This window comes from Grus americana, chromosome 32 (genome assembly GCF_028858705.1).
Source record: "Grus americana isolate bGruAme1 chromosome 32, bGruAme1.mat, whole genome shotgun sequence".
Taxonomy (NCBI): domain Eukaryota; kingdom Metazoa; phylum Chordata; class Aves; order Gruiformes; family Gruidae; genus Grus; species Grus americana.
This window is the reverse complement of record NC_072883.1, coordinates 195,372-223,095: the sequence shown is the minus strand read 5'-3', so window position 1 is coordinate 223,095 and position 27,724 is coordinate 195,372. Positions and strand designations below refer to the sequence as shown.

General features: G+C 49.2%; 6 protein-coding genes across 22 annotated transcripts; 3 read left to right on the top strand and 3 right to left on the bottom strand.

Annotated features, from left to right (window-relative positions):
- The first annotated feature begins 1,613 nt into the window (after positions 1-1,613).
- LOC129198355 (C-type lectin domain family 2 member A-like) lies at positions 1,614-6,983 on the top strand. Of its 4 annotated transcripts, XM_054807605.1 has the most exons (7): positions 1,621-2,754; positions 4,568-4,630; positions 4,756-4,910; positions 5,083-5,310; positions 5,503-5,684; positions 5,944-6,044; positions 6,421-6,983. In XM_054807605.1, exons 3-7 carry the CDS (start codon positions 4,823-4,825, stop codon positions 6,557-6,559), a joined length of 738 nt encoding a protein of 245 aa, XP_054663580.1. In that variant the 5' UTR covers positions 1,621-2,754; positions 4,568-4,630; positions 4,756-4,822; the 3' UTR covers positions 6,560-6,983. The 4 variants fall into 4 exon arrangements, with proteins under 4 accessions (XP_054663578.1, XP_054663582.1, XP_054663580.1 ...); XM_054807607.1 differs by lacking the exon at positions 4,568-4,630 and having other exon boundaries at positions 1,619-2,754; positions 5,194-5,310; XM_054807604.1 differs by lacking the exon at positions 4,568-4,630.
- A 71-nt stretch (positions 6,984-7,054) lies between these two features.
- On the bottom strand, positions 7,055-10,819 carry LOC129198350 (killer cell lectin-like receptor subfamily B member 1B allele A). 2 transcript variants are annotated; one of them, XM_054807586.1, is made up of 7 exons: positions 10,674-10,819; positions 10,250-10,440; positions 9,417-9,515; positions 8,951-9,091; positions 8,345-8,499; positions 7,806-7,915; positions 7,055-7,423 (listed from the first exon to the last, which is right to left on the bottom strand). In XM_054807586.1, exons 2-7 carry the CDS (start codon positions 10,422-10,424, stop codon positions 7,258-7,260), a joined length of 846 nt encoding a protein of 281 aa, XP_054663561.1. In that variant the 5' UTR covers positions 10,425-10,440; positions 10,674-10,819; the 3' UTR covers positions 7,055-7,257. The 2 variants fall into 2 exon arrangements, with proteins under 2 accessions (XP_054663561.1, XP_054663563.1); XM_054807588.1 differs by lacking the exon at positions 8,951-9,091.
- Positions 10,820-12,103: 1,284 nt separating this feature from the next.
- Positions 12,104-18,307, top strand: LOC129198351 (C-type lectin domain family 2 member E-like). Of its 7 annotated transcripts, none has more exons than XM_054807591.1 (6): positions 12,104-12,300; positions 12,947-13,026; positions 14,507-14,605; positions 15,362-15,534; positions 15,961-16,067; positions 16,488-18,307. In XM_054807591.1, exons 2-6 carry the CDS (start codon positions 12,969-12,971, stop codon positions 16,651-16,653), a joined length of 603 nt encoding a protein of 200 aa, XP_054663566.1. In that variant the 5' UTR covers positions 12,104-12,300; positions 12,947-12,968; the 3' UTR covers positions 16,654-18,307. The 7 variants fall into 7 exon arrangements, with proteins under 7 accessions (XP_054663566.1, XP_054663568.1, XP_054663565.1 ...); XM_054807593.1 differs by having other exon boundaries at positions 12,928-13,026; XM_054807590.1 differs by having other exon boundaries at positions 12,104-12,455; positions 16,488-18,306.
- Positions 18,308-19,620: 1,313 nt separating this feature from the next.
- Positions 19,621-22,155, bottom strand: LOC129198367 (butyrophilin subfamily 1 member A1-like). Of its 3 annotated transcripts, none has more exons than XM_054807632.1 (3): positions 21,874-22,138; positions 20,995-21,097; positions 19,621-20,692 (listed from the first exon to the last, which is right to left on the bottom strand). In XM_054807632.1, exons 1-3 carry the CDS (start codon positions 21,874-21,876, stop codon positions 20,181-20,183), a joined length of 618 nt encoding a protein of 205 aa, XP_054663607.1. In that variant the 5' UTR covers positions 21,877-22,138; the 3' UTR covers positions 19,621-20,180. The 3 variants fall into 3 exon arrangements, with proteins under 3 accessions (XP_054663607.1, XP_054663610.1, XP_054663609.1); XM_054807635.1 differs by having other exon boundaries at positions 21,915-22,133; XM_054807634.1 differs by having other exon boundaries at positions 19,621-21,097; positions 21,915-22,155.
- Positions 22,156-22,271: 116 nt separating this feature from the next.
- On the top strand, positions 22,272-24,706 carry LOC129198334 (E3 ubiquitin-protein ligase TRIM7-like). Of its 5 annotated transcripts, XM_054807554.1 has the most exons (8): positions 22,315-22,569; positions 22,651-22,825; positions 23,078-23,173; positions 23,547-23,747; positions 23,849-23,871; positions 23,938-24,053; positions 24,174-24,233; positions 24,321-24,706. In XM_054807554.1, the coding sequence occupies exons 1-8, from the start codon at positions 22,496-22,498 to the stop codon at positions 24,497-24,499; spliced, it is 924 nt and encodes a 307-aa protein (XP_054663529.1). In that variant the 5' UTR covers positions 22,315-22,495; the 3' UTR covers positions 24,500-24,706. The 5 variants fall into 5 exon arrangements, with proteins under 5 accessions (XP_054663527.1, XP_054663529.1, XP_054663528.1 ...); XM_054807553.1 differs by having other exon boundaries at positions 23,849-24,053; XM_054807552.1 differs by lacking the exon at positions 22,315-22,569 and adding an exon at positions 22,272-22,308 and having other exon boundaries at positions 23,849-24,706.
- Positions 24,707-26,057: 1,351 nt separating this feature from the next.
- On the bottom strand, positions 26,058-27,383 carry LOC129198373 (histone H1.11R-like). The gene has a single exon (XM_054807642.1). The coding sequence runs from the start codon at positions 27,231-27,233 to the stop codon at positions 26,703-26,705; it is 531 nt and encodes a 176-aa protein (XP_054663617.1). The 5' UTR covers positions 27,234-27,383; the 3' UTR covers positions 26,058-26,702.
- Positions 27,384-27,724: the final 341 nt, after the last annotated feature.

The window sequence follows — 27,724 nt, the reverse complement described above, 5'->3', positions numbered from 1 at the left end:
ACAACACAGCACTTTGGAAGACTTTATGGAGAAATTAGCAGTGCTGAGCGATGGAAGAACCGGTGGTACCAGCAGCGCAATGTTAAATCTTACCCCAGACAGGCAAAAATAAAAAAAGCAATAATAAGAGTTGCAGTGTCTTGGTATTGGCCAAAAAAGAAAAAAAAAAAAAAAGGAGCAGGAAAAAAAAGGAGTAAGGATTGCATAGGAATTAAATTTCTTTGTGTTGGTTTCCAGGGTAGGCAAGAGGTAATGCCAGACCAGCCATCGTTTAGGGAGATGAACCTGGAGGTGCCCAGAGGCTGAAGCATGAAATGGATGGACAAAATTCTGCCCCCCCAAGCCCCTCATTGAAATTTCCCATGTTTTTTCTCACCTTGGCAGCGATGCTGACTGAGGGAAAGCCTGAGGAAAGAAAGAGAAAGCAAATAGCAAAAATTGCTACTGCCCATGGCTTTTTCTCTTGGCCATTTTGGCCAAGAAGATCCCTGGTACCTGGGTCCATCGGCTTGGGCGTCAGGTTGGGGTCCTTCACCTTCAGTTTGGTCATGACAATGTAACCTCCATTGTTCTCCATGGCTGGTGTCAAGGGCTAAGTGAGCAAGGGATGGAGAAGGAGGGAAGCTTTTATGGGCAGAGGTGGTGTGGTTGGGTGAAGCTGGTGGAGGAAACGCTCGCCGCTCCTCCTGCGGCACCAGCGTAGCCCTCTGCGAGATGCAGGGCTCTGACGGTGGGCATGGACCTTGGGGTGCTGGGGGCAGCTTGCAACGCCTTTGCTCGGGAGGCTGCTGAGGTCTCAGGCCCTTTCTTGTGAAGAAAAGGTTGGAGATCCACCATGAGGAAATATGAGGGAGCCTCAAGATGGGAAAACACTGGATGCTAAAGAAGAAAACGCCAGCAGCCTCGATGATTTGGGAGCACTCATCCTCCTCCTGAAGACATCTGTGCCCAACCATGAAGTTGTGACTGTGCTTTTTTTGCAGCCTGTTCTCACTTTGGGGAAAACCCTGCCTGTCACCTTGAGTGATCTCCTGGGTCTGGCCATGCCCAGTTTGGTGACTATTTTTTTTTTTTTTTTTTTTTTTTACATGTTGCCTCCACACTTGATGGCATGAAAAATGACATTTGATCCCCATGACTCAGCTCTGAGCCTTAGGGCTTGTGATTAGAGCAGGCTGGAGCGGGGATCAGTCATGTCTTGTATGTCCTGATAATTTTTTTTATTTTTTTATCAAGTCAAAAAGAAGCGGCAGCATCCAAAGTGGTTCTTTCACTTATGGACTTGCTACTTGCTTCTTGACTCACCTTTCCTCGTGGAAAGCAGTGTGGTGCACGAGGGATTATTTTTCTCCTTGGGTGCTTGGCTTGCACATCAGCATCTTTGTCGGACGCATCTTCAACAGGTCAAGGTGACGATGAGCATGGCCACCTCCTTCTTCCCCAAGGAAGCCTTGGCACGCTGGGGGGGGTCGCACCAATCATCCCCGACCATCTTCACAGCCAACTCACTCAAATAATGATGGTTTGCAGATGGATAAAGCAGTTTTTATTCATTTCTAATATATATTAATTTATCTCCAAAGGGGGAGGGTGAGTGGTTTCTCGGGGGACCATCACAGAGGGTGCAAAGATCCTCCCAAGCCCCAAAGGTCTCCAATGCTTAAAGAAAGATGAGGACCATGCAGAGCAGTGATGTACCTCCAAGAGAGTCTGAGGGCAGAAACTGGTGGGGGATGACAACAAGAAACTGTGGGTTGTACTCAAACCCAAATGCATCCCAATAAAAATGAAAATATGTCTTGATCTCCTGGCAATCATCCTTGCCCCAGGTTGCCTCGTCTTCCCCCTCTCTCTGTGCACTCCGAGAAGAGCCTGGCCCAATCTTTCCCTTATCACCCAGAAATGAAGAAATTGTCATTCCCACAAGGCAGGGAATGGGATAACCCAGGATCCAGGTCAGCATCAATCAAGTTCATTGTCCCCAAAAAAAAAAAATAACCCAAACCATAATCCTTTTTTGCGGGTAAAAGGTTGTTTCCAGCAGCCGACCTGATACCGTGCGTCACCCAAACTGAAGCACTTCTGCGATGACAGCCCCGGGGGCTTTCCCAGGGCAGCTCAGAACGTCCCTGCGCTTTTCTCACCATCTTCAGTGCTCCCAGCCCTCCTCCCCAAGGGCTTTTCCAGCTGGGTTCCGATTCCCGTCTTGTACCTCCTCCTTCTTTGAGCATTTTCTCCTCCCTCTGGGCTGTTTTTTTTCTTCAAGGCTTCCTCTTTTTGTAGGAAAGCAGCAGCAAGCCAAACACCTTGGGTTTGGTTTGTTTGGGTTTTTTTCCCGTCATAGTGAGATTTCGGTTTTGCATACGAACCATTTCAAGCCCAGTTACAGGAATTGCCATAAGGGTTCAGAAATGACTGGAAACGTTTGGGGAGCAAGGAGAGCACGGTGCCTTCAGCATCAGCTGCCTACAGGACGCTCTTAAAAATTCCCACTCGTCTGGATTTACTCAGAAAAAAACAAAAATAGAGAAAATAATAATAATTATCTTCTTGCTTGGGAACTTAAGCATAAAGCTTAAAGCAACCAAGCATTTCTTGAGGTGGTCCTTCCCCGTTTTGCCTTGCCTACGGACCGAAAGACGCTGAAGCAGCAGGACCCGTGGGCGGTGGAGAAGCACATCGTCCCTCCTCGCACGCAGCGATATGTACCCGCGTCAAGAAGTTATATGTCGCCTGCATATGCTCTTCTAAGAAGTAAGTTCTGGCAAAAAGCAGCTTTTTGCTTCCAAAGATTGCGACTGGTTGAGTCAGTATTGGCTGGAGCGATGCTGGGGCTGGGATGAGGAGGACCACACAGAGAGGGGTCAGTTATTTTGGGGGCTGAAATAATCCACCGGCTAATTTAAAAGTGGCAAATTGAAGGCAAGCAAAAAAAAAAAACAAAAACCAACAACAACAAAACCCCCCAAAAACCCCCCAAAAACCCCCCAAATCTGCTACTTTTCAGCTGGGTTTATTGGAGCTTTTGCCACCTGTCCACCTGCCTCTTTCATTGCGGTGGGTTTGAGTTTCCGGATGTGTGTGGTTTTTTCCAGCCAGCTTTTAATTTCCCCCCCCCCCACCTCTGTTTTGCTGCTTTGTAAGCACTTTTCAGGGTTGCTTTCTCTGGAAGGCAATTAAGAAAATCATGGTGAAAAGAGATGAATAATTATATGATAAAAAGGACTTAATTTTGTTTCAATTAAGTGGAATTAATAGTGATTTGTGGGGAGCTGGAGCGGACTGGGTGGAAACCACAGTGGGTTTGGGAGGGATAAAACCTGGGCAGGAGCTCAGACTGTGTGATCTCTTGCGGGGGGGGGAGAGGGGGTGTTAAAAATACAAACCTCCGTAGGGTCTTTTTTGAAGAGAACTTTGTTTAAAAAAAAAATTTTACAATTGTCATTATGAAGCAGAATCAAAAGCAAAACAAAGTTTTGCATTTGAAATGGGAGCTTTTTTTTTTTTTTTTTTTTTTTAGCTCAAGTCAACGCTCTCGTTTCTCAAATATTATCTTAATGCTTCAGCAGAAACAGCTCACCCAGCCCAGGGCTGGAGCGTTTATCTCGGAGATAGGACCAAGACTGGGCTTTGTCCCATTGAGTTTTGGGTTCCTCCAGGGATGGGGCATCACCACCCCTTCCCAGCCCACCCTTGTTACGACTTTTTCTCTTCTCTACTGCTCAATTTAACCCTAAAATGACTTTGAAACGCTATATCCAAGCACAGCACTGAATTTTCCTCCTGCAAATCCCCCGTGCAGGAGAAGGGAAAGTCTTTGCCATTTTTCCTGCTCCGTTTACTGACAACCAAAACCTGCCTCGAGGTGACTTTACACCTTATTCCCAGAATAAAATTCCATTGGCGCACCAAGCGCAATTTGTCAGGGCGCATTCTTGGTAGGAGTTTTTTTTTTGTTTATTTTGTAATTCTAAAACACACCAGACACAGGGAGGGAATAAAAGCTGTTGCAATTCGTTGGCTCTGGTATAGGAAAGCAAACGTGCCCTTATGTTCTGTGAAATTAAGGCAGTGAGAAAAGGGTTCATTGCTTCCTTTCAAAGATAATAATCAGGCTAGGCAGGCAGTGGTTATAGCAGCAGCTATTTTTCTGTTAAAGTTGTTTCTTCCTGTGGGTTTCAAACCAGCCACGGGTTGTTTCAAACCACAGGTTTCGTTTTTCAGCCCCGTCAGTGCATTTGCTCTTTCCCTGCAGCGAGGGCTCCTGCCCCCTAACTGGTTTAACTGCCTTTGTACATGCTTCACTTCCCTGGAAACTACGAGTAGTTGGCAACTTGTATTTTTCTTGTAATAAACGCCCTTTAAACTTCTCCTTCCTCTTCCCCTTTTTTCTTCTCGCTCCTTTTTTTCTTCTCTTTTTTTCTTCTCTTTTTTTCTTCTCTCTCTTTTAATGTCTTTATCTTTTGCCTGCCTCCCCCCTCTTTTTTAACCCTCTCCTTTCGCCTTCCTCGCTTTTGTCATCTTGTCTTTCTTTCCTTTCCCCACCCTCGCCCCGATGCGTTTTTAGCCGAGGCTAACCGTGCTCCTCTTCCGTGGCTTCCCAAGGCACCCTGCTGCCCACCAGGTCTTGGTATGTTACAGAAACGAAGAAAAACCCACCCAAAAAAAGGCTCCAGATGGCTCGATGTCACCTCGCAGAGGTGGAAGCCATGCTTGGCTGTGGGGTTTCTCAGCCTTTTTCTTGTTAACGCGCAGCCTGAGCCACAGTCCCCGCGGCCGCCGGTGGAAGCGAGCCCCTGGGTCAGGCACTTCTCTACCCGCCATGGGGAAAGGACTGAAAAAAACAAATTCTGCAGACCAAGAGGAAGAGTTGAACCGCTGCAGGGATGTAGAGGAAGACTGCAAATGGGGTAATGGTGGGGGGGGAAATACAATGGTTTGGGTGAGGGCAGGGGTGGAAAGAGCATCTCGCTCCAGTGGAGCAGCAGTGGGGTGGGGAAGGGAGTTTTTGGGTGGGTGCAGATCAACCCAGGCACATCTACCCTGAATTTTGTGATGCAGTTGCCCCAAATCCATCTCCAGGTTCTCAAACACATATTGGTGCCTCTGAAGGACATGGGATCCAGCAGAAAAAGGCAAAGAGAGAGGGAGAAGGACTCAGCCCACACACTCTCCTGCTCTTTCCTCCCCCAGTCTCCAACACCAAGAAGTCAGACCAAGAAAGATCCCGTTGGTCACAGCTTTTCATGCCCATGCACGTGGTGCTGGTGCTCATCCTCCTCCTCCTCACCCTGCTGATTGTCTTGACTGGTGAGTCCCATCCAGGAATCCCCCATAGGGAGGATCCGGGCCAGGCACCTCTTTTGGGGAAGTGGAGAGGATCCCAAGATTTTTCCCAGCATCAAGGTCTTGCACATGGTTTGGGGCAAAAATAACAATAAATCCCATTTTCCTGCTTTTTAGGGCTACCCATGTGTCTCACTCAGGTTTCTCTTTTTTTAGTTGTCTATTTCAGATCCCAATTGCCTGTCCCGGACTTCTACCACGTGTGCCCAGACAGCTGGCTTGGCTTCCAAGGGTATTGCTACTTTTTTTCTGAAACTGAGAGCAATTGGACCACCGGTCAGGAAAGCTGCGAGGCCCTGGGAGCTTCACTGGCCCACATAAGCAACACAAATGAATTGGTGAGAACTCGGCTCAAGACCCTACGCTAGCACTAGGGTGGGAAACATGGAAAAAAAAAAAAAAGGGACAAAAAAAAAAAAAAGCGTGGGGAGGCATGCAAAAAACCCAGATCAAAAACCTTCTTGGCCCCACATTGCACCCAGTGCTGTAGCCAGGAGCAGATGCCTTGGGGAAAGCACCATTTTTGGGTGGGGTGATGGAAAACAGGAGGTGGGGAAGACAAGGCTAGCTAAAACATGACGTTTCTTTGCTTCCAAGACCTTCCTTAAAAGGTATAAAGGTGACGCTAACCACTGGTTTGGGCTGCGAAAGGAGGATGACAGTTGGTGGTGGTCCAACGGCACAGCCTTCAACAACTGGTTGGTCCCTCTCTCCGTGTTGGGTGCTTGGGGTTGGCAACTGGGGCAGGTTTGCATCATGGTGTGGTTGGAAATGGCCCCGAGGGGGGCTGTTGCGTTGCTTCTCCCCCACCCTTGGATGGGATTTCTTGGAGGGTCTGGGATGACCCATCCTGGGACGGAGACCTTCTGCCACCATGCCTAAGCAGCTCCTGCCTTTCCATGGGAGGTTTGGGATGGACCAAGGATGCCGCACACCAATCCCCTATTAGATACCCTCAGCCAAACACCACCCTTTCTCTCCCAGAGAGGAAATCCCAGCTTTTCTTAATTTTTTGGGGGGGTAGCTTTCTTCCCCCCCCCTTTTCTCGCTCTCCTGAGCATGTCAGCTTTGCAGGTTTGAGGTGAGAGGTGGTGGGCTTTGCGCATACCTGAACCAGGAGAGGATCAGCTCGTCCCTGTGCCACACCAAGAAGAACTGGCTCTGCAGCAGACCCGACAACTACGTCCTCTGGAAACAAAAAGCGTATCCGTAATAAAATACTCCAAAAACCAGGCACTTCATCCCAGTTCTGCGACCAGCAGATGAAGAACCACTGAGTGTTTCCTTGGGTAAAGCCCTGCATCAGATTCTATCACAAACATTTATGACTTTCATATTTCTTGAGGCTTTCTGCTCGGACAAGCCAGACTATCATTGATCTCATGGCTGCTGGATCACTGCGTCAGAGAAAGCTTATCGAGAGTTTTCTGTGCGCTTTTGAAAACAGCATTTTTTTTCCTATTCTTTCAGCTACTTACGTGAATTAATTTCACTGAAATTCCCCATTGGAAGGGAATGAAGGTAAAATTTGGTAAAGCGGCTGCAATGTTATAAAACAAATAAACAAAAAAACGCACTGCAAAATTGAACTTTGCACTGTTTGCAATAAATTTTGTGGTACCTCTACTGTTAACAAATCTGTGTTATTTCAACAAATTGAATCAAACCAGGTTTATAGTCTTTTTTATTGATGCCGTAGCTCTATCAACACAGCCCCTGGGGCACAGACATTTCTGGTTTCCCATCTGCGCCCCCCCCCCCAAAAAAAACTGTCTTGACCTGCGTGGGAAACGCATTTGCAAACCCCGAAATCTCTCGCAGAGCCGTAACGATGAAGAGGGGGGGCTGCCTTCGCCCCAAATAATTGGCGGCAGGCGTCTCGCAGGCTGGGCGTTTCGGGATGGGCACGTGTCAGGCGGAGGCACCGCATTTCTCCCCGTCTCCCGCCGTCGGCGGGGAGAGCTGGAAAGGATCTTTCTGGCAAACCCACTTGTGTTCCCCGTCACAGGTATCGACCTCTAGCGCCGCGTCTTTCAGCGTCCCGCATCTTCCATCCATCCCCTGCAAGGTGCCAAACCTGCAGAGCAAAAAGTTTATCACCAAAAGGACCAACCTCTTCCAGGCTTGCGGAAGAGGGGAGGTGGGGGGTGTTCTCCTGCCCTTTTTCTGCAGCGTCTCATCGTGCTGCAAATGATTTCTCGCTGGTGGGTATTTGAGGGAGGATTGCTGCGCCCCTGATAAGATCTGCAAGGACCGTGTGTGGGCTCTCGAGAGCCGTGTTGGTTGTGTGGTTATGGTGGGAGGCGTTGGGTTACCGTGCTCTGTAAACCCAACCCTTGGTCTGCAAAGCTTTGGCACGGGGAATATGAGGCAGAAAAATCTCGGAGGGAATGGGTTGGGGCATGCACCGGGTCTGAAAATGAGCAAAGCCGCTCTTTACGCTAATAGATTGCACTCACGTGTTGGTGTCGAAGGTTGTGTTGTCCACCCATCTCCACTTCTCATGGGATAATATTAACCCGATCCACAGCGGCTGCGTGCCTCTGCCTGTAATATTCTTGATGTACTCCTGGAAAATGGAGGTGACCAATGTTTCGTGGGGTGCAACACCACGACTTGTTTCATCCCCAAATAGACGGTATGCCAATGTCCCCATTGCTTTGAACGCCACCACGCGCCATCTCTAAAGGCAGCTCTGGGGTGAAAATAGCTTAAATTCAGAGCCCGAGACACCGATGCCTCCATCTGAGCTCTGCATCCCTCCTCTTCCTCCCGTGTCACAGGTGGGTGGGGGGGACACAGAGGGGCTTCAGGTGACGATTCAGCCCTTTTTTCTTCCTGGTCACCTCCTAATTGACATCAGAGCAGGAGGTGGTCAAGACCCACCGTTACAGCCCCAAACCCTCCTGCTGCCAGGCGCTTTTTGCTCCCCACCTACCTAAAATAATAATAAAAAAGGACTTTCAGGTCCGTTTCAAGCCTTCTTCTCTGTGTTTACCTTTTCTTTGTTGTCCTGGAGCACTACCAGCTGAGACTCCTGATTTTCGCAGCCTTTCTTGCTTTGCTTCCAGTTCCTCTGTTCCTTGGAAAGCCAGTAGCATCTTTCCCCATGGAGCTGCCAGTCCTGGGGACACAGCTGGCAGCCAGCACAGGCTGAAGAGGAGAAAGAGCCATGAAACACCCCAAAGGGTGGTCAAGGTCTTCCCCAACCACCAGTTGAAGGTCATCAAGAGCTTCCCCATCCCATGCCCCGGCTTTTTCCCCCATCCTTGAGTTTTTTTTCACGTCGTCGTGGCTTTTCCTGCTCAGTCACTGGAGAAGAGGAAGAGGAGGAGGACTGCAGTTGGATGACCACAAGGATGCTAATGGCTGGTCAGGATGGAGGAAGGCTGATGAGGAACCTCCTCCCTAGGGTTGACCTTGCTCCTCCATGTAGGGGGGTCAGCAAAAATTACCTGCAAAATCTAATTCTTCTTTGAAATGCTCTTCTTTGTCAAATAACGCTTGGTGGACTCATATCCCCAAGGGCCTCCTTGCAATTGGGTTGGAGGGAAACCCCACCAAAGGTCCCACCTGAGCATCCCCCAGCAGAGCCGGGGGTTACCTGAGGGGCTCTCCTGCCGGGGCTTGCAGAAATACTGCATCAGGGATGAAAACACGTATTGCTCCGTCTGGTTCCTTCCCTTAATCTCCACGCTTTGCAGGGGACCACTCATTGCTGCTGGCTGTAGAGACTTCTGAAAAACTTGGAGGAATGACCTGGGGTGAGAGGCTGCAGCCATTTGGGGATAAACCCGCAAAAAAAAAGGTAGGACTGGGGTTGATTTTGCACAACCCTCCTTTTTTATCCCCGCCGTGGTTGCACCCGGTTAATTAAGCCAGCCTTGCTTAAAAGCTACGGGGATGGTCCAGGTTTATTTCAGAGGGGGTTGACTCTTGTTGGGTGATGCATCTTGTTGCGTCTCCATGGGCTAACCTCATCCCTTCCAAAGGTGGAAATGAAACCCAATTTCATCCCACCCCAGCCTGCTCGCTGGGTTTTGAGATGTAGATAAGAGCAGGTTACTCACCCTGTATGCTCAGCATCACCACCAGCACCAACAGGATGAGGTGCACCAGCCCACTGGCTTTGAGGACAACCCCATGCCACCGTGGGCACAAGGCAGGAGCTGAAAGAGGCCATGGTTGCTTAAGAAAATTGCACATTCTCATGTGAAAAAACCCCACTGTCAAGCCAGCGAGTTTGAGCAGAAGTTTACAGCTACTTGGCTTCCTCAAAAAAAAAACAAAAAACAAAAAAACAGTCACCACCGGTGAGGTCTAGAGGTTGGGTGCAGAAGTGGGGGCATCACCTAAGGGTGGTTTTTCAGGTGATGGTGGGAGTTCAAGGAATCTCAAGAGCAGCCTTGGGCACCCAATGATGGAACTTAGCAGACCTGAAACCTTCTGAAATTGGCTTAATTTAGAGCAGGCAAAACCTGCTCGAGGTAGAGCTGGGAGTTGGTGGCACATGGGTCTCTCCAGACCTCATCTCCACCAGGATGTCGGAGGTGGCCTCAGCAGCTTTGCTTCCCATGGAGGTTCACATTGGGCTTCTCGGGACCCATTTTTGCCACCAAGTGAAGGGTCTCAGAGGCAAAAAAAAAAAAAAACCACCTCTTCAACCTCCAGATGTTTGCTGGCTTCCCTCTCCCCCATCCCTTCCTTGCTTTATTCCCCCCTCTACGCAAGCCGGGATCCCACCTCAGACGACGTTTACGCCATCCAACGCTCTCCACGTATCTTGGAAACCTCAACGTGGGGATGGAGAAGCAAGCAAACCCAAAAGTAACTCTTCCCAAAGCAAACCGAGCTTGAAATGAGCGCCCACCTCTGCTCTCTGCCCCCAAAATACGGCACTTACCGCGGCGCTTCTCGGTGGGAGAAGAACCATGCCCAGGATGCGTTAAATCAGCGTAAACTATTTCCCCCACCATGATCGGCTCAGAAGCGTGTCCCAGGACTGAAGCTGTTCTTGGCCAACCTCTCACCTTATGACCAACCTCCTCGCGCCTGCGCCTGGCCCCAGGAAATGGCATTGTCTGGGTCTTTTATCTTTTTAAAAAAATAAAAAAGAAAAAAAATTTATTTTTTTTTTTTTAATTTATGTATCCTACAGACTTGCCTTGTAAATTAAGGCCAGTGAGGGGGTAGGCGTCCTCTAGCCAGGAGGAGGGCACACATCTGGAGGTGTAGAAACACCGACTTAACGACTGTGCCAAGCAGCAGAGAAAAGATGCAGAGATTTAAAAAAAATAAAATAAAATAAAATTAATATAACCCCCCACCTTTAAATAAGTTTTTTATGGGTCAGGCTGAAGCGTATCAGGGTCTGGGTCAGCGTGGCCGGAGGCAGATCATGAGATGAGGAGGAGAAAGGTGATATTTGCTGGGTTGTTTTTTTTTTTCCCCCCCAGAATATTGGCCAGGAGTGACTTGAAATGGCTTTTGCTGTGCACGGCTCTTTCTTCTGCTCCGGCTGGTTTTGACGCAATAGTTGGTCTCTGGTTTGTCCCGTGGCAGGGAGGTGCGTGAATGGATGGGGCGTGCAGGGATGCTCAGCAATTCCACTGGAACAGGCATATTTTATTTTATTTTATTTATTTTATTTTATTTTATTTTATTTTATTTTATTTTATTTTATTTTATTTATTTTATTTTATCATTTTATTTTATTTTATTTTATTTTATTTTATTTTATTTATTTTATTTTATTTTATTTTATCATTTTATTTTATTTATTTTATTTTATTTTATTTTATTTTATTTTATTTTATTTTATTTTATTTTTATTATTTTAATTTATTATTTTAATTTAATTTTATTTATTTTGCTTTACTTTTTACTTTACTTCACCCTAGTTTATCTTACTTTATTTTATCTTACTTTACTTTTACTTTTTTTTTTTTTTTTTTTACCCTGCAAACACACAGGTCAGCCCCAGTAACAGTGCTGCCAACACCTTTTTATAGAGGTAGAAAAGGTTGTTGTTTTTTTTTTTTTTCCCCCCCCATGCACCCAAAAGACAGCAAGGAAAAAAAGCAGAAATTTGCCCCAAAATATCTGCCAGCAGCAAGAAACAGGGTAACGGAGGAGAAACCCAAAAGTCTCAGCAGGAAAAGCACTGCTTTTAAAATTTTTTAATTTTATTTATTTTATGTTTTAATTTTTTAATTTTGTTTTTATGTTTAAATATTTATTATTTATTATTCATTACTTATTTATTACTTCTTATTATTTATATTTATTTTTATGTTGGGGGTTTTTATGATTTAATGTTTGTTCTTATTTTCTTCCACCTGCAGGCTTTGTTAGCCACATGGAAAGTTTTTTGTGGTGACCTTTTTTTATGCTTTGCTCTTCCTGTGTACTGCAAAAAGCCGTTGCTCTGGTGGCATGCAACCACTGCTTAAAGAGAAAGAAAAAAAATTAGGGTTTTGGGTGAAAACCTGGAGTCGGATAGCTTGATTGCAAGAATTATTTTTTTTTTTTTTTAGTGTTTTCCTTGGATGCATTCACTTGATGATCTCATTTATTGGGGGTGAGGGAAAGGATCGGGGTTTTAATAGGGGTAGGGGGTGACAGGATGCACCCCAAAATAACCAATTTTTTATAGTCTGTCCTTCCCAGCTGAAAAACAAAAAGGAAAAAAAAAAAAGAAAAAAAAGCTGGAAATGCAGGAAAAGGAGGCGAAGGGGATGCGGGGTGGAGCTGGAAGGGAAGAAAAAGAAAAAAAAAAACCAAAAAAAACCCCGGTGGTTTTGCTCGTGATCAGGCAGCCCCTTCCCTGTCTGCCACAGGAGGATCCTCGTTAAAAAAAAAAAAAAATAAATAAAAATTTTTTAATACATTCTGTTTCACATTCAGCAGGAGAGGGGTCGCGCCTCGGCATCCTGCTTCTTCCTCCAGATCCAGGTAAAGGGGGTTTGGGAGGAGCTGGGGGGGGGAGTTGGACTTAAATTTTAATTTGGGGGAAAAAAAATTTAACTGTGGGAGTAAATTTTAATTGCGGGAGAAATTTTTAATTGCGGGGACAAAACTTCAATCGCGGGGAGAAAACTTCAACTGAGGTAAGAAAAAAATTAACCGGGAGGAGAAAACTTTAATTGGGGGGAGAAATGTTTAATTGCGTGGAGAGAACTTTAATTAGGGGAGAAAATGTTAATTGTGAGGAGAAAACTTTAATTGAGGGCAGAAAATTAATATCGTCTTAAAACCCATGGCTCCTCTTAAAAGAAACAATGTGGTTTTGGTTCAAAAGAAAAAAAGAAACAACCCCACCCCCCGTCTACTTTTGCATCTGGCTAATTTTACCTAATTTTACACCAAAATACTCATCCCCTGGAATTCATGACATTTCCTTTCTTTCCCTGACATCATTCTTGATATTTCTAACCGGTAGCTGGAGGTGCAAAATTAACTTTATCAGGGTAGAAACGCCGTTTTTAACTCGCACGCTCGGGTGTATCCTGCCGATGAACCAGACCTGAAAAATCCGGTGGGGAGGCTGAGGACCGACAGCCTTCATGACACTTGTGACAGGTGAAACTTTGCTTGCCAGGTGAGGCGGTGGAACCCCAAAAATGAAGGAAACGAGGGATTATTCTGGATTTTTGGGTGTGGAAAGGAGAAAGCGAGCAGGTAACTGTAGAACAATGAACTGAATAATCGCTGGGTTGTGGGTTTTTTTTTTTCCTTTTTTTTGTTTTTAAATACTTCTATAATTTGATAATGAAAAACAGCTGAGGTAAAGGGTAGCTGGGGGTGTAGGGGGAAAAAAAAAAAAACCAAACCCATCTTTTTCTAGTACTTCCCTCAGGGGAAAATTTTTGTCAATCAGCAGACAGAATTTTTTCTGTAAACACTCTCATTTCAGGCGCTTTGGGTCATGCTCATATAAGATTAATCCTCCCTGAGGTGCTTGAGTCACTGTTTTGGGTCTTTTTGGTTTTGTTTCCCCCCAAAGTTTCAAAATTCTTACTTGATTCTGAATGAGAATAAAGAAGTTTTAGAATAGTCAAAGTGTTAAAAGACCCTGAAAAATAATTCTGGGGTTTACATCCAGTTTAGACACATCCGCAAAATATTTATTAATCTCTGCTTTCCCTTCGACAATTCCCTATTTTACTTCTCCTGACTGTTCCTCCCATCTTCATCATCCTCTTGGTGCTCAATAGAGTCAAAAAGGGACTTTTGGGTCTTTTCCATCATCTCTACCCAGCCAGGGACTGAGATTTTTGAGGATTTTTGATTTTTTTTTTTATTTGTTGATTTTTTTTTATTTCTCTTTTTAAAAATTATTTGGCATATTTGCTTCCTGACTTAGTCTCTAACATTATTTTTGCATGAGGAGGAGGAAAAGGGGAAAGGAAGGTTCGCCCCATGATTTTTGGCTCATGTGATAGATGAGGACAAAGAGGGGGGAGCTAAAAAGAGAAATGGGGGAAGTCCCACGGGGTGAAAAAGCTGAGATTTTTTTTTTTAGGTAAAACCTTTAGGAAACAGAATTTTCTTTGCTCGTGGAAGGGGAAAGAGCATGTTCTGGATCACAAGACCCAGAGATGGAGGAACCGTGACTCAGACCATTTGCAAGACCCAAAGTATCTCAGTTTAGGTGGAGAAAGAAGTCCACTGAGATTTAATAACAAAGTAGAACACAGACATTAAAACATAATTTTAATTATGGTGCATTTCAGAGCAGGAGTTTACAGCTGGAATTTGGGAGGAGACAAGGTCCCCCTGCTAAGGAATAGTTCCCAAAAGTAAAAAAAAAAAAATATCATTTTATTCCATGTGGAGAAGAATTTTTGATGTTTCTCACCCAAAATGACAGCAAGTCCACCTGGCAAGGGGACGAGACTGACCTCTTGTCCTTTGGGCATCAAACGATGCCTGTCCTGTAGGAAGGCTCTTCCCAAAGATGCCTTTGATGCGCATCACCCAAGTGCTCAGATGAGGAGCTCCACGATGGCCCAATATGGGGAGATTGCATTAAAAATCCCCTTCATCCTCAAGAAAAAGGAAGGAAAAAAAACATCTTTTGGGCCAACAGCCTGGACCTGGAGCCTGTTTCTCCCCTCGGTAACCCCTGTAAAGGCGTTGAAGGTCTCTTCTCCTGCAGGTTACAGCCTTGAGATGAAGCCGGAGGCGCGTGTTGCCTGTCAGGTGACCATGGCAGTGCTGTTCATAGCTCTGCTCGTCACGGCCATCACTTTTGCAGGTGAGTATCCAGGTTTTCATCTCATGGGGAACATCTCTGAGATACCTGGGATTGTTGCATGTGTGCCAGATCCACCTCCAAGCTCCCAGGGAAGACACAGGCCAACCCAAGATGCTGTCCTCTTCAGGAGAGGGACATTCCAATGAGCAGAGCCACCTTTCTACAAAAGACCAAACCCATTTGCTCTGTGTGGGAGCTGATAGCATCTAGAAACCCTTAAAAAACCAACTCAAAGAGCCATTTCATGGGTACAGTCATCTGAGCTTTCCCAAAGGTGGGTTTTGGGGTTTTTTTCACGGAAGAAGGGGCCATTTCTCTGCTGCTTGTCCAAGCAGCAAGAGATGTTGGCATGAGTCCCACCAAGCCAAGAAGTCTGCAGAAACATGAGAACTTTCTTTTTCTGTCCTTTGCCCATCGCTGCTTTTGCATTAATGACAGATAGCAATGCTGAAGGGCGCGTTTAGGGACAGGGCTATTCTGGAAATCCTCTTAAACTTGCATCTTTGAAGGCCACCACCCTCTTTTCTTCTTTGAAGGTACAGCACCCCCATTTCTCGTCCAACACCACAAGCTGGGCCATGATTTGAGCTTGTTTTCTCCCCCCAATCCACCCAAGACTTCTCTTGGTGTCTTTTTCTTTCCTCCCACCGTTGAGGCAGATGTGTTGGAAGCCATGGGGCAGAGGATGACCATCCCCACCCCAGAGAGTCAAGGGGAAGGTGCTGCTCCTTAACACTGTTGCTCTATCGATGACAGTGCAGGCTTTTCAGCCTCGACCCCAAACCTGTTTTCGGTGTCCGTTCGACTGGATTGGGTACAGAGGAAAATGCTACCATTTTTTGGAGGCTGAGGGGAACTGGACATCCAGCCAGGACAACTGCTCAGCACTTGGTGCTTCCTTGGCTATGCTCGACAGCATGGAGGACTTGGTAAGGAGACATGAGGACATGCTTAGTTGGGGTGAAAAAAAGCCACCAAATTATTTGCCACCTTTTGGTTTCTTTGACTGCTCTTCCAGGATCTTCCTTGGAGATCTGGGGTGAGGAGATGGGGAAAATGGTTTTCTTGAGAGTAGGTCATCATGGGTCTCCAAATTTCTCAACAAAGCCAGCCGATGCAAGAACTATGGCAAAAAAAAGCCCCGTTTCTACACAATAATGAAGCTCTGCCTTAAAGGTTACACTTTTTGGTAGCAGATTGAAAGGTTCAAGCACCAAAGGAGCCCTAAAGGAGCACGAGCGGCTGGTAAAATGTAGATTATTGGTTGGAAGGAGGTTTCTGCAGATGGTGACCTGCTGGAGATGTCCCAAAGCCCCATGACCTGCCATAGAGACTTTTTCTCTCCTCTCTTTCAGAGCTTCGTGATGAGATATAAAGGGATCTCGGAGCATTGGATCGGCCTTTCACGGGAAGATGAGGAGCAGCCGTGGAAATGGGTGAACCACTCGCATTTATCTCACCCGTGAGTCCGTATTTTTCATCGTTGCGTTGTTGGTTTGGCGTTTCCTCAGCCCCGAAATGTGCATTTCTTCTGGCATTTGACAATGACATTTGGGAAAGGCAATGCTGAATCCAGAGCCGGTCTTAGTTTTTCCCTTTGACTTGAGAGGTGGAAGCGGTGCGTTCGGTGGGGAAAATGCTGTTTGTCAGGTTGGGGGTTTTTTTAATTTTTAAATATTTTTTTCCTTGCAAAGCTTCAGTTTTCTTGCAGCCAAGCCAGACTGCTGCCAAAATAGAAATAACCCAGCGTCGATATTGGCGTATTGACGCCCACAAGGACACCTGAGAACCGAAGGAGGGGAGGGGGAAGAGCCAACGTGTGATTTTCCTCCTTTTTCCTGCTGTCCCCACCTGAGGTGGGTTGTCTTATCTGTCCTTCCAGGTTTCGGATCCACGGCGGTGGCCTCTGTGCCTTCCTGAGCGACAGCGGGCTCGACTCGTCCCATTGCAGCGCCCGGAGGAGCTGGGTTTGCAACAAGCCCGAGCTGCAGAGCCCAAGCAAGGGCAACGCCACGAGACGGGCTCAAAACCTTTGCGTCAGCTCCTAGGAAGCGCTCCTCAACCCCAAATACGCGGTGCACGACACAAAACCAAAAGAAAACCTAAAATAAAAACCCCCACAAACTGGGGACAGGGCGGGAAGAAGTCTGTTGCCCAAAGTTACTCAGTAAAATCCAAAGTTGATGTGTTTGTGTTTTCACATGCGGTGATGACTGATAACCACGCCGCAATGAAATGTCACAGCAAGAGCAAAAGCGAAACCACAGTTCTACCCGTAACCCGGGGAAGGACGTCTGGCAGCAGAAGCTTGACAAGATGTCTGCAGCATTGCATGATGCAACCAGAAAAACGGAAGGACGCCGTAGGATTTTAGCTCTTCCCACTTTTTGTGGAGTTAAAGCAGCAAGCTTCAGGCTGAGAAAAGCTTCCCGACACCTCACAAGTATGTGGAAATGCTGCAAGGATGGACAACGCTGCAGGACATCCCAGAATTTACTGCTCTCATCTGTGGGAAACTTGAAGACACAAAAGCAACCGCGTGAACCCGTGACCACGTGTGTCTGTATCAAGAGCAAGACGAAGAGATTTCCACACATCAAAAATCAGATTATTCTCTCCACGGACACAGTTCTGAGAGTGGGGTGGCACCAGGATTGGGGAGGATCTGCCAAGTTGAGGTTGGAGAGAGAGAGGGAGACGTCTTCACCTGAATGTGAAGATGAGGTTAGAGATAAAAAAACCCACAAGGTTTTTGAAGAAAAGGAGGACTAAAAGAAAAGATTTTTCACATTTTCGTGGAACGTTGTGTCCTTGGAAGACTTCCGAGCATCTCATCTTGACGAAAGCTGACGTGTGCGCATGGACAACCGCGTCCAGGGAAGACTTTTTTGATGAGCACCTCAACTCGGGGACTGTCGGTGAAGGTGGAAACGTGAGGGCAGTGGGATTTTAGCAGCACTTTCACTTTTGGCAATATTTAGCAGCAAGAGCTAAAGGACCCAGCTTTTTCCCAGGATTGATGAAATCCTTTGTTTTCTCCTCTTTTAGCGATTCGGTGATCGTTGTCTCCTCTTTGCGGCAAGGGACCTCGCACCGCGTGCGCTTGTGCTTCAATTCAGAATTTTTTTTTTTTTTGGTGCTTCTCAGACCCATTCTGCCTGCAAAAGTGTTGGAAAATGGGACGTTAATTTATTATATTGTGCGTTTAGCTTAGGTGACTTCACTTGCATTTCCATGGAGTTGTACATGTCCCACCCTTTCCTTATTTAAGGGCAAACACTAAAAAATGAGAAAAGAAAGTGCCTAGAATTACATTTAATATGTGTATATTAAATTAACTAATTAAATCTCTGCTGTTAATGAGGAAATACCGAGTGTTTATTGGCCTCTCTGAGAAAAAGAGTAAAGAAAAGGAACCTGATTTTTGGGGAGATCTTTCCACGTGCCTTGAACCCGCAGGATTCACCCCTGCGGGATCGATCAGATGGAGGTGGAATAGCTGCAATAAAAACACCGAGTGTAGGATTTCCCCAGAAATTTCCAAAAATCAATGGACAAATTAGGCAAAACTTTGCCCTTTTGTATTATTTTTTTTAATGTGTTTTGTGCTTTCTCTGTTTTTCTGTGTCATTGCACCCCGGAGCTTCTTTTAGCATCACTGAGCTCTCTGGGCATCCAAAAAGCAAATTATTTTTTAAAGATGACTCGCCATTTGTTAAAGATGCTCTCCTGAAAGTGAGATTTAGGTGAGTCATAACGAAACTTTTCTGTGGTCTCTTAAGAAGTCATTTGTGGGGGGGGATTGGTGAGGCGGATCACGGCGGACATCGAAGGTGTCTTCAAAGATTTTTCTGCTTCCTGCAGAGCTGAGAAGCGCCCCTGCAGACCCAGCTGGTCTGGGGCTTTATTAAATAAAAAAAAACCTAAAGAACTAAAAAATTTAAGAACTAAAAAGCTAAAAAAAAGAACTAGAAACCTAAAAAACTAACTGAAAAAAATCTAAAAAACCATAAAAATCTAAAAGCCTAAAAAGCTAAAGAACTAAAGAGCTAAACAATTTTAAAAAACCTAAAACCCTAAAAAACTAAAAAACCCCCAAAAAATTAAAACCTAAAGAACTAAAAAATTTTAAAAAAACCCACTGAAAAACTAAAAAAAACTAAAAGAACTGAAGAACTAAAACCCTAAAAAATCTAAAAAGCTGAAGAACAACAACAAAAAAAAAAAACCACTAAAGAACTAAAACAATAACAACCTAAAAAATTAAAAAGGTAAAAAAATTAAAAACTAAAAATAAAAAAACCTAAACACCCCCCTGCCCATAAATATATTAAACCTTTAATATTTAATAGGTAAAGCAATTTATTTTTAAAGGAAGCGAATGTGCATCTAGAACCTTTTTGGTCCATAGTCCCCCCTGTGGTTATTTCCATTATTGCTCTAAATACCCTTTTTATAGCAAAAACCCACCTTTTTTTGGCAGAAAGACGATATCATGCAAGACAAGTAATAGGAAAAAAGTGTTTATAACTACAGTGTGAGGATAAATGATGTATTAGTAAAAGCACAAGAGAATAAATTACAAAAAATAACTATTAATCCCACCACCACACACATACAGAAAACAAAAAAAAAATCCTTCGATTAGAGCATAGATTTTTATTTATTTATTTATTTTCACATTTTTCCAGGGTGAACAGCGAGAAAAAGGGGAATAATTCCCTTTTTAAATACTGGTGGGAATAAAATAACCGCCTGCCTCGGCCGCTGCTTCAATGACGTTGAATTTGGGGGGGGGGGGGGAGGTTCTTTTTTATTTGGCAGAGGGGGTTTTTTTCTCCAACCTCCACACAACGGCAGCCGGGGCGGGGGCGGGGGGAAGGCAGGGCATGGGGCAGGGTCAGAAAAATATTTTGGTGGCTTGGATTTAATGTAAATAGGAGGCGCTGGGTTTGGGATGCCATGTGGGAAAGCCCTGGGCCGGGGGGGGGGGGGGGGGGGGGGGGGGGGGGTGTTCTTGGGGGTCCCAGGGGACCAAGTATTTATTATATTCTGAGCACGTTTGTAATCAATCGCACGCCAGTTATTCAGAAAAACATCCTGAGTGTGGGGAACAGCAGAAGAAAATGGGGGCGGGGGGGGCGGTGAGCAGGAGCACATCCTTGTGATGACAAAATCAGTTTTAAACCGAGGTAGCAACTGGTATTAATGCAAAGGCTGCAAAAATTAAGATTTTTTTAATTTGGGTTGGAAGCCCGGCCAGTGACAGGCATCAAGGTCAGTAAAAGAAACCTTCAGAGGGGGTGAGTTTGGGACGAAAACCCACGTTTTCAGCTCAAAACCAGCTGGGTGAGGCCCAGATCCCATCAACGAGTTTTCAGATGGGACAAGCCACGTTGAGCTCAGACCTGAAACCCTCTGGATTTAACCCAAAATGGAGATGTCTAAGATGGAGGTAGGACCATGAACTGTGGTGGAAATGTCTCCAAGACCTGGAGAATAAGAGTTGAGGAGCGTCAAGGAGCATTTCCAACCACCGTAGAGCAACCAGCTTTGGGGGGACCCCACCAGCACATCAACCCTTGGGGGACAGTTTGATGGTGGAGAGGAGGACGCAGAAGTAGGGGAAGACCCTCTCTCCACTGAAGGAAACCACAGGGAAGGTGAAGATGCGTTGGCGGCTGCCGACAGCATAGAAGGAGACCTGTCCCACCTCGTAGTCCAGGTAGACCCCGATCTCCCCGTTGAGGAGCGGGACGGGGGTGTTGGAAGGAGCCGTGAGGGCCACGCAGAGCTCGTCGTACTTCTGCAAACCCCAGATATCAGCGTTGGGCTTGAAGAGGACCCGGCCCTTCCTCTGAACTGACTCGCGGGCCACCCCAATGGCCCAGAAGCGTCCGTTGGCCTCCACCTCCCAGTAGTGACGACCCGAGGTGAAGCCCTCGCTGCCCAACATGCACGGATCCGTGTCGAACTGGCCCGGACCCTCAGGCCACCGGTGCCCAGGTCTACCCCAGGTGGCTTCTTTGAGGTCCTCAGAGAGGATCACCTCAGGACCTGCTGTGGCTGGATCCAAGGTCACGTCCACTGGAGAGAAAAAAGAGAAGGAATGAGAAGCCAAACTCAAACGTAGAGGACGCACAACCCAAAAATCCCCTCCACTGGTCATTTTTCACGGAGAAAGAGAGAGGAGTGATGAGGATGGAGATGGAAGAGTGAAGAGAAGGAGGTTGGAGATGAAGGATCTCCAGGCCAGGTTGGAGATGGAGGAGCCAGGGAGATCGAAGGTGGAGCTGGAGGATCTCCAACTCCGACGGACACCTCGCTCGACAGAGCCCAGACATCACCAGGAATCGGTACTGTGCTCCGCTCCCGTTGCCTTTGGTTACCTTCAAACTGTTTCGCCGTGTGGTAATCCAGGGCAAGGTCCCACGTGCGTGGCCGCGGTTTGAGGAAGAAAGCCATCGCGCCCACGACGTCCCCCCCTCCCAGCTAGAGGTACAGAAAGGAAAAAGAAAGAATAAAATAAAATTTTTATCCTGCAAATGGGCACATCTCAGCTTTTCATCCCTCTTTATGTCAGAAAAAGGGTTCAACCACCCTATTTAATTAAAATATTTGAAAGAAAATGCCGGTTTTTTCTCCAGTAGTTGCAAAGGAGCTTGGTTCATTTATGAGAAGACCCACAGAGACGGATTTAATCTGTTAATTCCCCGATGACTATGAAGGAAACATGAGGAACACGTTGGGATGGACCCATCAACTTTTCAGATGTAATTATACCCCAAAATCCCCATTCCTTGTGCCGGCTCAGGGATGAATCAATCTTAAATCCATCTCTGTTTCCTCCATTCATTTTCTTGGACAATCAAATCTGACAAGGTTTATTTGAGTGAGAAAAATCCTTAAAAATCGAGATAAGTCGAGCCCAACTCTCTCACATCCAGAAAAATCCTGCGAGAGGTGGAGAAATTCGCCACCGGCCCCCGGGGAAAACGTGCACAGGGGAGATAAGGGCCGATATCGAAGGGCCTTGAATATGTCCTCCAAAGCCCAACGTGGGGTTTTGAGCACAAACAAGTAGTAAAAGACACTGGAAATTAGTAATAAACCCCCAAAACGGTTGAATAAACCACTCTGCAATGCTCAAAATGAAGCAGGTTGCTGCTTTTCCATCTGCTTTCCCCAGCAAAACTGCAGAGAGGGGGCTTAAAGCAGCGGATGAATAAAAGTGAGAAAATGTTAGGGGGAAAAAAAAAAAAAATCACCATTAAATGAAGATAAAAGCAGAAGCTGTGCGTTTTCTCACCCGATTTTTCCCAGCCAGATCGTATGAGGTAGACAGGAAGTGAATAAAAACCACGACCTGGGTTTTTCTCCTCTCTTGAACCTTTCAGAGTTTTCCTTGGTGGCACCAGCACCGTTTCGGGGTTCCTCCAGCTGCTTTTCCCTCACCAGCTGCTTCTCCGCTTCTTTTTTTTTTTTCCTCTCTTGGGGTTTTTTTCCCCCCTCTGTCTGGCACAGGCTCAGCAAAAGCTCGGTCCCGTCTCTGCCTCTGCCAGTTTTTATCGGCCAGGGAGGGAGGAGACCTCCAATCTCCCACCCGCAGACGGGGCTGCGACGCACTCGGACGCCTTCTGCACCCTCCGTTTGCACTTTAATTTTTTTTTTTTTCCTATTTGAGGCCCATCTACTTTCTCAACGTAGGCCTTGGGGAAGGAGGGGAGCTAAAAAAAAAAAAGCAATGTAAAAAATGTGCATTATTGCACTGCACCAGAAGGAAGAAATTGGTCCCCTAAGCCCCCGAATGTGGCTGCAGCCCCTTTGGCGTGACGGAGCTGAGCACAGCAGAGCTGAGGATGGGAGATGAGATGACTTGGGGGGGATAAAATGTATTTAAAGCCAACCGTGGGCGAGGAAACCTGCTTTTCCCACTCAGGAAAGTCGTGTTGGGAGCCGAGCAGGTAACACCCAGGGGCGGTTCAAGGGGAGGTGGATTCTCCCCACGCTGCCGCCAACCTCCGGCACCGATTTCTTCTCTCCAGGAGGGAAGCATGGCCACGGCACCAAACCTCCATGCCGAGACCAGCCACGATGTCTCTGCCGTCATCTCCCGGTGTTGAAGAGGTAAAACCACGTCAGGGCCAAACGGGTGCGATGGGCGAGACGCCGCGGGCTGCGGCCACGGAGCTTTTTTGGGGAGACAGCGAGACCTGTGAGGTGAGATCCTTCTTCCCATCCCCCCAAAAATGGTGCAAAGTGAAAATATTTTAATTTCTTGGTCTCGTTTGTGGGAGAAAATCAAAGCGAGTCGATTCCTGCTTTCAAGGGAAGGCAGCGAGGGGGGATTTTGGGGGGGGGGGGGGGTATTTGCTTTCCTCCTCCAAATAGTTTAAGATTTTAAGGGTGGGATTATACAAACAAGCTGGGCTGATTGCTTAATTTTTTTTTCTTTTTTTTGGGTGCGTTCAGGAGAAAATCCAGTCCCACCTGCGATCCCTAAGGAAGGTGTTGGCAGAGTTTCTGGACTGGAGAGCGAGCGAAGAGAAGCGGCGCCTGGATTACCTGGTAAAGGACCCGGCAGCCCAAATGGCTCCGTGGGTATTTCCCCGCCACCACCCCCAAATCCCTCCGGCAGAAACACGCGGGATCCTCTCCACGACCCATCCCTGCAAAGCCCCGAACCCGGTCGGAGCAGCCGGCGCGGATCCCGGGCAGGTTTGGCGAGAGCCTGTTCATTATCCCGGGTTTAAATCGCTTTATTTTCGTGCGCCGCTCGTTTCCCCCCCCCGGCTCAAATCTAAAAGGACATCGGTGACGGTGGAATTAACCCTCCCCCGCCCTGTTCGCAGGGCCCTGGTTGATTTTCCCAATAAAGAGGGAAGAGAAATGGGGAAATGGGGGGGGGGGGGGATGTTTAGGGGATTTTATCGTTCTCCAGGAGACGAGCGGAGCTGAGCGGCGCCGCATCGGGGCCGAATTCGAGCGGCTGCGGCGGTTCCTGGCGGAGAAGGAGCGGGCGGTGCTGGGCCGGCTGGCCGAGCTGGACGCCGCCTTCGAAGCTGCCCAGGTAGAAAAATCTTCGCGGGTGGCCGAGGGGATCGTGAGGCTCCACGGGCTCATCGGGCAGCTGGAGGCGCAGGTGAGACCCCCCCCTCCTTCCCCAAAAACCTCCTCCCCCCCGCAAAGTGCTGCCCACGGGGCCCTGAACCCCCTTTTTTCTGCCTTTTGTCCCCCTTTTAGGATATCGGCAGCGTCCTGAGCAGGTACGTGGCAGTCGGCTGCTTCCCCCCGTGTTATAAACACCCGACCTCCGCCGTTTCTCTCCCCAGCTGGAGCGAAATGCGGCTCCACCTCCCCTCGGGGCTCCCCGCCGAGCTGCACAAGAGCCTGAGCTCCTGCCACCGCCAACGGGACGCTCTGCGGGAGGCCCTGGAGCAATTCCGAGGTATTTTGGGGAGGGATTCAGGGATTTGGGGGAGAATTCAGAGGGATTTAGGGAAGGAAAAGGCGTGTTCAAGGGACGGCAGCAGCACAGCACCACGCTCAGCTCCCCGCCTCCTTCCAGACATGGGGAGACCCGAAACGAAGCCGGGAGCGGGGAACTCACCCAGCGCAGAAGGAAAAGGTGAGGCGGCTTTTTTACTGTCCCTCTACTCCTGCCCCCTAAACGGCCCCGGCCTCCCCCCGCTGACCCACCCGAGTTTCCCCGCAGCAAAAGCGAGCCCGGAGCCCGGCGCCGGTCCCCTCCCGCAGCTCTTGGCGGACAGAAGAAGCGTCCGGTGGTGCGAGGAGGAGCCGGCCGGAGCCCGAGAGCACCGGCGGGGCCAGGAGCCGGCCGGCGGCTACGGGGGAGGGGCCGCCCCGGGGAGATGCAGGACACGGACGCGATAGCCGGGACTCTGCGAGACGCCGCTTCCCACCCGTGTCCCCGAGACACAAGCTCAGGCCTGAGCCGCGCTCCCAGCTCGGGTCCTGTCCGTGCTCTGCCCCCGTCCACCTCCAGCAGTTGCGCTGCAGCTTTAATTAGAGACCGGTCTTTGTGGTGCTGAAGCGGTGCTACTCGTCATTAAGGTAATAAAACGACGTTTGAAACAAAAACCGCCAGGATTTTTCAGTGCATTCGATAAATTTTAGGGTATTTATTACTTCTGCGGGGATGGGGAGGAGGCAGCAGCCGAGCAAGGGGCAGTGGGACACGGATGCCGGGGTGTGAAGGCGGACCTGGTTGAAAACTGCGCCGCCGGAGCCGCACGGGCGCCTGCGGAGGTTGACGGACCTGATTGGGAACTGCCCGGCTCGTCTTTGCCGCTGGAAGCGTCGTCCCAGCGCCGGCCCCGCGGGGAGTCGCTGCTCTTGGCTCAAGGGCGTCGATCCGGGCCGCGCCTCGCCCGTCCCTCGGTGCAGCTCTTTTAGTGATGCGAGGCGACAGCCACCCCTTGGTGCAGCTCCGTTATTGCCCCCCCCCCCCCCACGTCTCCCACCCCTCCGTGTTGCTTTTATTGCCGCGCCCGTCCCTCGGTGCAGCTCTTTCAGTGACACGGGGCAGCGGCCACCTTGTCTGTGCAGCTCTGTTCCCCCTTTTATTGCTGCCTCGCCTGTCCCCCGGTGCAGCTCTTTTAGTGACACGGGGCAGCGATCACCCCCTCCGTGCAGCTCTGTTCCCCCCCCTTTATTACTACCTCGCCCACCCTCAGTGCAGCTTTTTCAGTGACTCCAGGCAGCAGCCACCACTCCGCGCAGCTCTGTTCCCCCTTTTATTGCCGCCTCGCCCGTCCCTCGGTGCAGCTCTTTTGGTGACACGAGGCGACAGCCACCCCTCATCGCAGCCCCTTTCATTCACGATGTGCCCGGCCCTCGGTGCAGCTCCGATCCCGGAGCACAACCTTTATTACCGCTTTGCCCATCCCTCGGTGCAGCTCCTTCAGTGACACAGGGCAGCAGCCACCCTGTCTCTGCAGCTCTGTTCCCCCTTTTGTTGCCGCTTCGCCCGTCCCTCGGTGCAGCTCTTTTAGTGACACGGGGCAGCGATCACCCCTCGGTGCAGCTCTGTTCCCCTTTATTACCACCTCCCCCGTCCCTCCGTGCAGGTTTTTCCCTTTTACTGCCGCCTCGCCCGTCCCTCGGTGCAGCTCTTTTAGTGACATGGGGCAGCGATCACCCCCTCCGTGCAGCTCTATTCACACCCTTTATTGCCGCCTCGCCCGTCCCTCGGTGCAGTTTTTAGAGTAATGAGACGACAGCCGTCCCTCGGTGCAGCTCTGATGCCAGAGCACAACCTTTATTACCACCTCACCCGTCCCTCGGTGCAGCTCTTTTAGTGACACGGGGCAGCGATCACCCCCTCGGTGCAGCTCTGTTCTCCCCCTTTATTGCCGCCTCGCCTGTCCCCCGGTGCAGCTCTTTTAGTGACACGGGGCAGCGATCACCCCTCGGTGCAGCTGTTCCCTTTATTACCGCCTCGCCCGTCCCTCGGTGCAGCTCTTTTAGCGACACGAGGCGACAGCCACCCCTTCTCACAGCCCCTTTCATTCACGACGCGCCCGTCCCTCGGTGCAGCTTTCAGTGTAATAAGACAAACAGCCGGCCCTCGGTGCAGCTATTCCCCCAGCGCAACCTTTATTCCCCCCCCGCCGTTATTGCCGCCTCGCCCATCCCTCGGTGCAGCTCTTTTAGTCACACGAGGCGACAGCCATCCTTCCATCGCAGCCCCTTCTTCACGACGCGCCCGCACTTCAGTGTAATGAGACGACAGCCGGTCCTCGGTGCAGCTCTGATCCCACAGCACCACCTTTATTATCGCTTCACCCGTCCCTCGGTGCAGCTCTTTCAGTGACATGAAGCGACGGCCACCCGCCAGTACACTCCTTCCCACCGCCTCACACTCTCCCTTCTATCCAGCGCAACCCCTCCTCACACCTCCCCCTTCCCTCGGTCCTGCTCCCGGGGGTAGCGAAGAGAAGCTCGTCCCGCTCCGGGCCCCGCCTGAAGGCTCTCCCGCCGCCACGCCCCGCGACCAGCTCTTCTGCTGAACCCCCTGTGGTGGCTCTTAAAAGAGCCTTTGGGTTCAACGTTTATTTCTCCATCCACCGCGCTCCTAAGGCTCGCCCTCAACCGCCGCCACCAGCGCCGCCGCCGGACCCCCGGCCTCCTCCGCGCCCCCGGCCGTCTCCTCCGCTGCCACCGCCGCCTTTCCCCGGCGTCTTCCCGGCTTTAGTCGCTGCGCTGTAGCTTTAACAGCGCGCCTCCGCGCCTTCGTCTTCCCAGCGGGGCGCTGACGGGCCTCACCGGCCACCCTCCCGCGCCGCCCGGCTCCCTCCATTCGCTGCTTACCGACACGACCAATACGGAACGAACCGGCAAAGCCGCTGCCCGTCACCCGCCGCAGGAGCCCTTTATCAAGCAAAGCACCGAGCGCCGCCTTCAGGCGACCACTATTCCGCACCACATCATAGCCCTCGGCGGCGAGCGTCTTCTTAATGAGAGCTAACGAAGCACCTTTACGTGCCGTCGACAGACAAACAGCGTAGAGAATAAGATCCGACAGCGGCGGCCGCCCACGCTTCTCCTCCCGTGCTATCGCTGCTCTCGAAGAGGATGGCTCCTGTACGGCCTTCCCACGCGGCATGGCCAGGCCGCGGGCTTCGAGGCGCCGCTGTCGCTCCTGCTGCTCCACCTGCTCCGCGCCGCTCCTCCTCCCTCGGCTGTCACCCCCTGACTGAGGGAGAGCGCCGCCCGCCGGCCCCTTATATACCCCCGCGCCGGACGCAACCGAGTCAATGTCTCCCGCACTCATCCCCCCTCCCCTCCCTGGCGGACGCAACCGAGTCAACGTCCGCGCGCCTCTGCCCACCCCTCCCACCCCCTTTCTTCCCGCCGGCGCCAAAATGGGATTTTCCCTCCCCCAAAACGCGGCTCCCCCCCAAAACAAGAAGCGTCAGAGCCGGGGTCACCCCTCTGCCATGACCCTTCGTGTCCCTGCTAACAGGCCGTATAGAAGCTGTGTTTAAAAAGCTCCTAAAACGTTAAAAATTGCCCCAGAAAGTCAAGCAGGTGCGACACACACTCACACCAAGGTGCTGCAGCTCTGGGAGGTGCTTATAACAGAAAATAAAACTT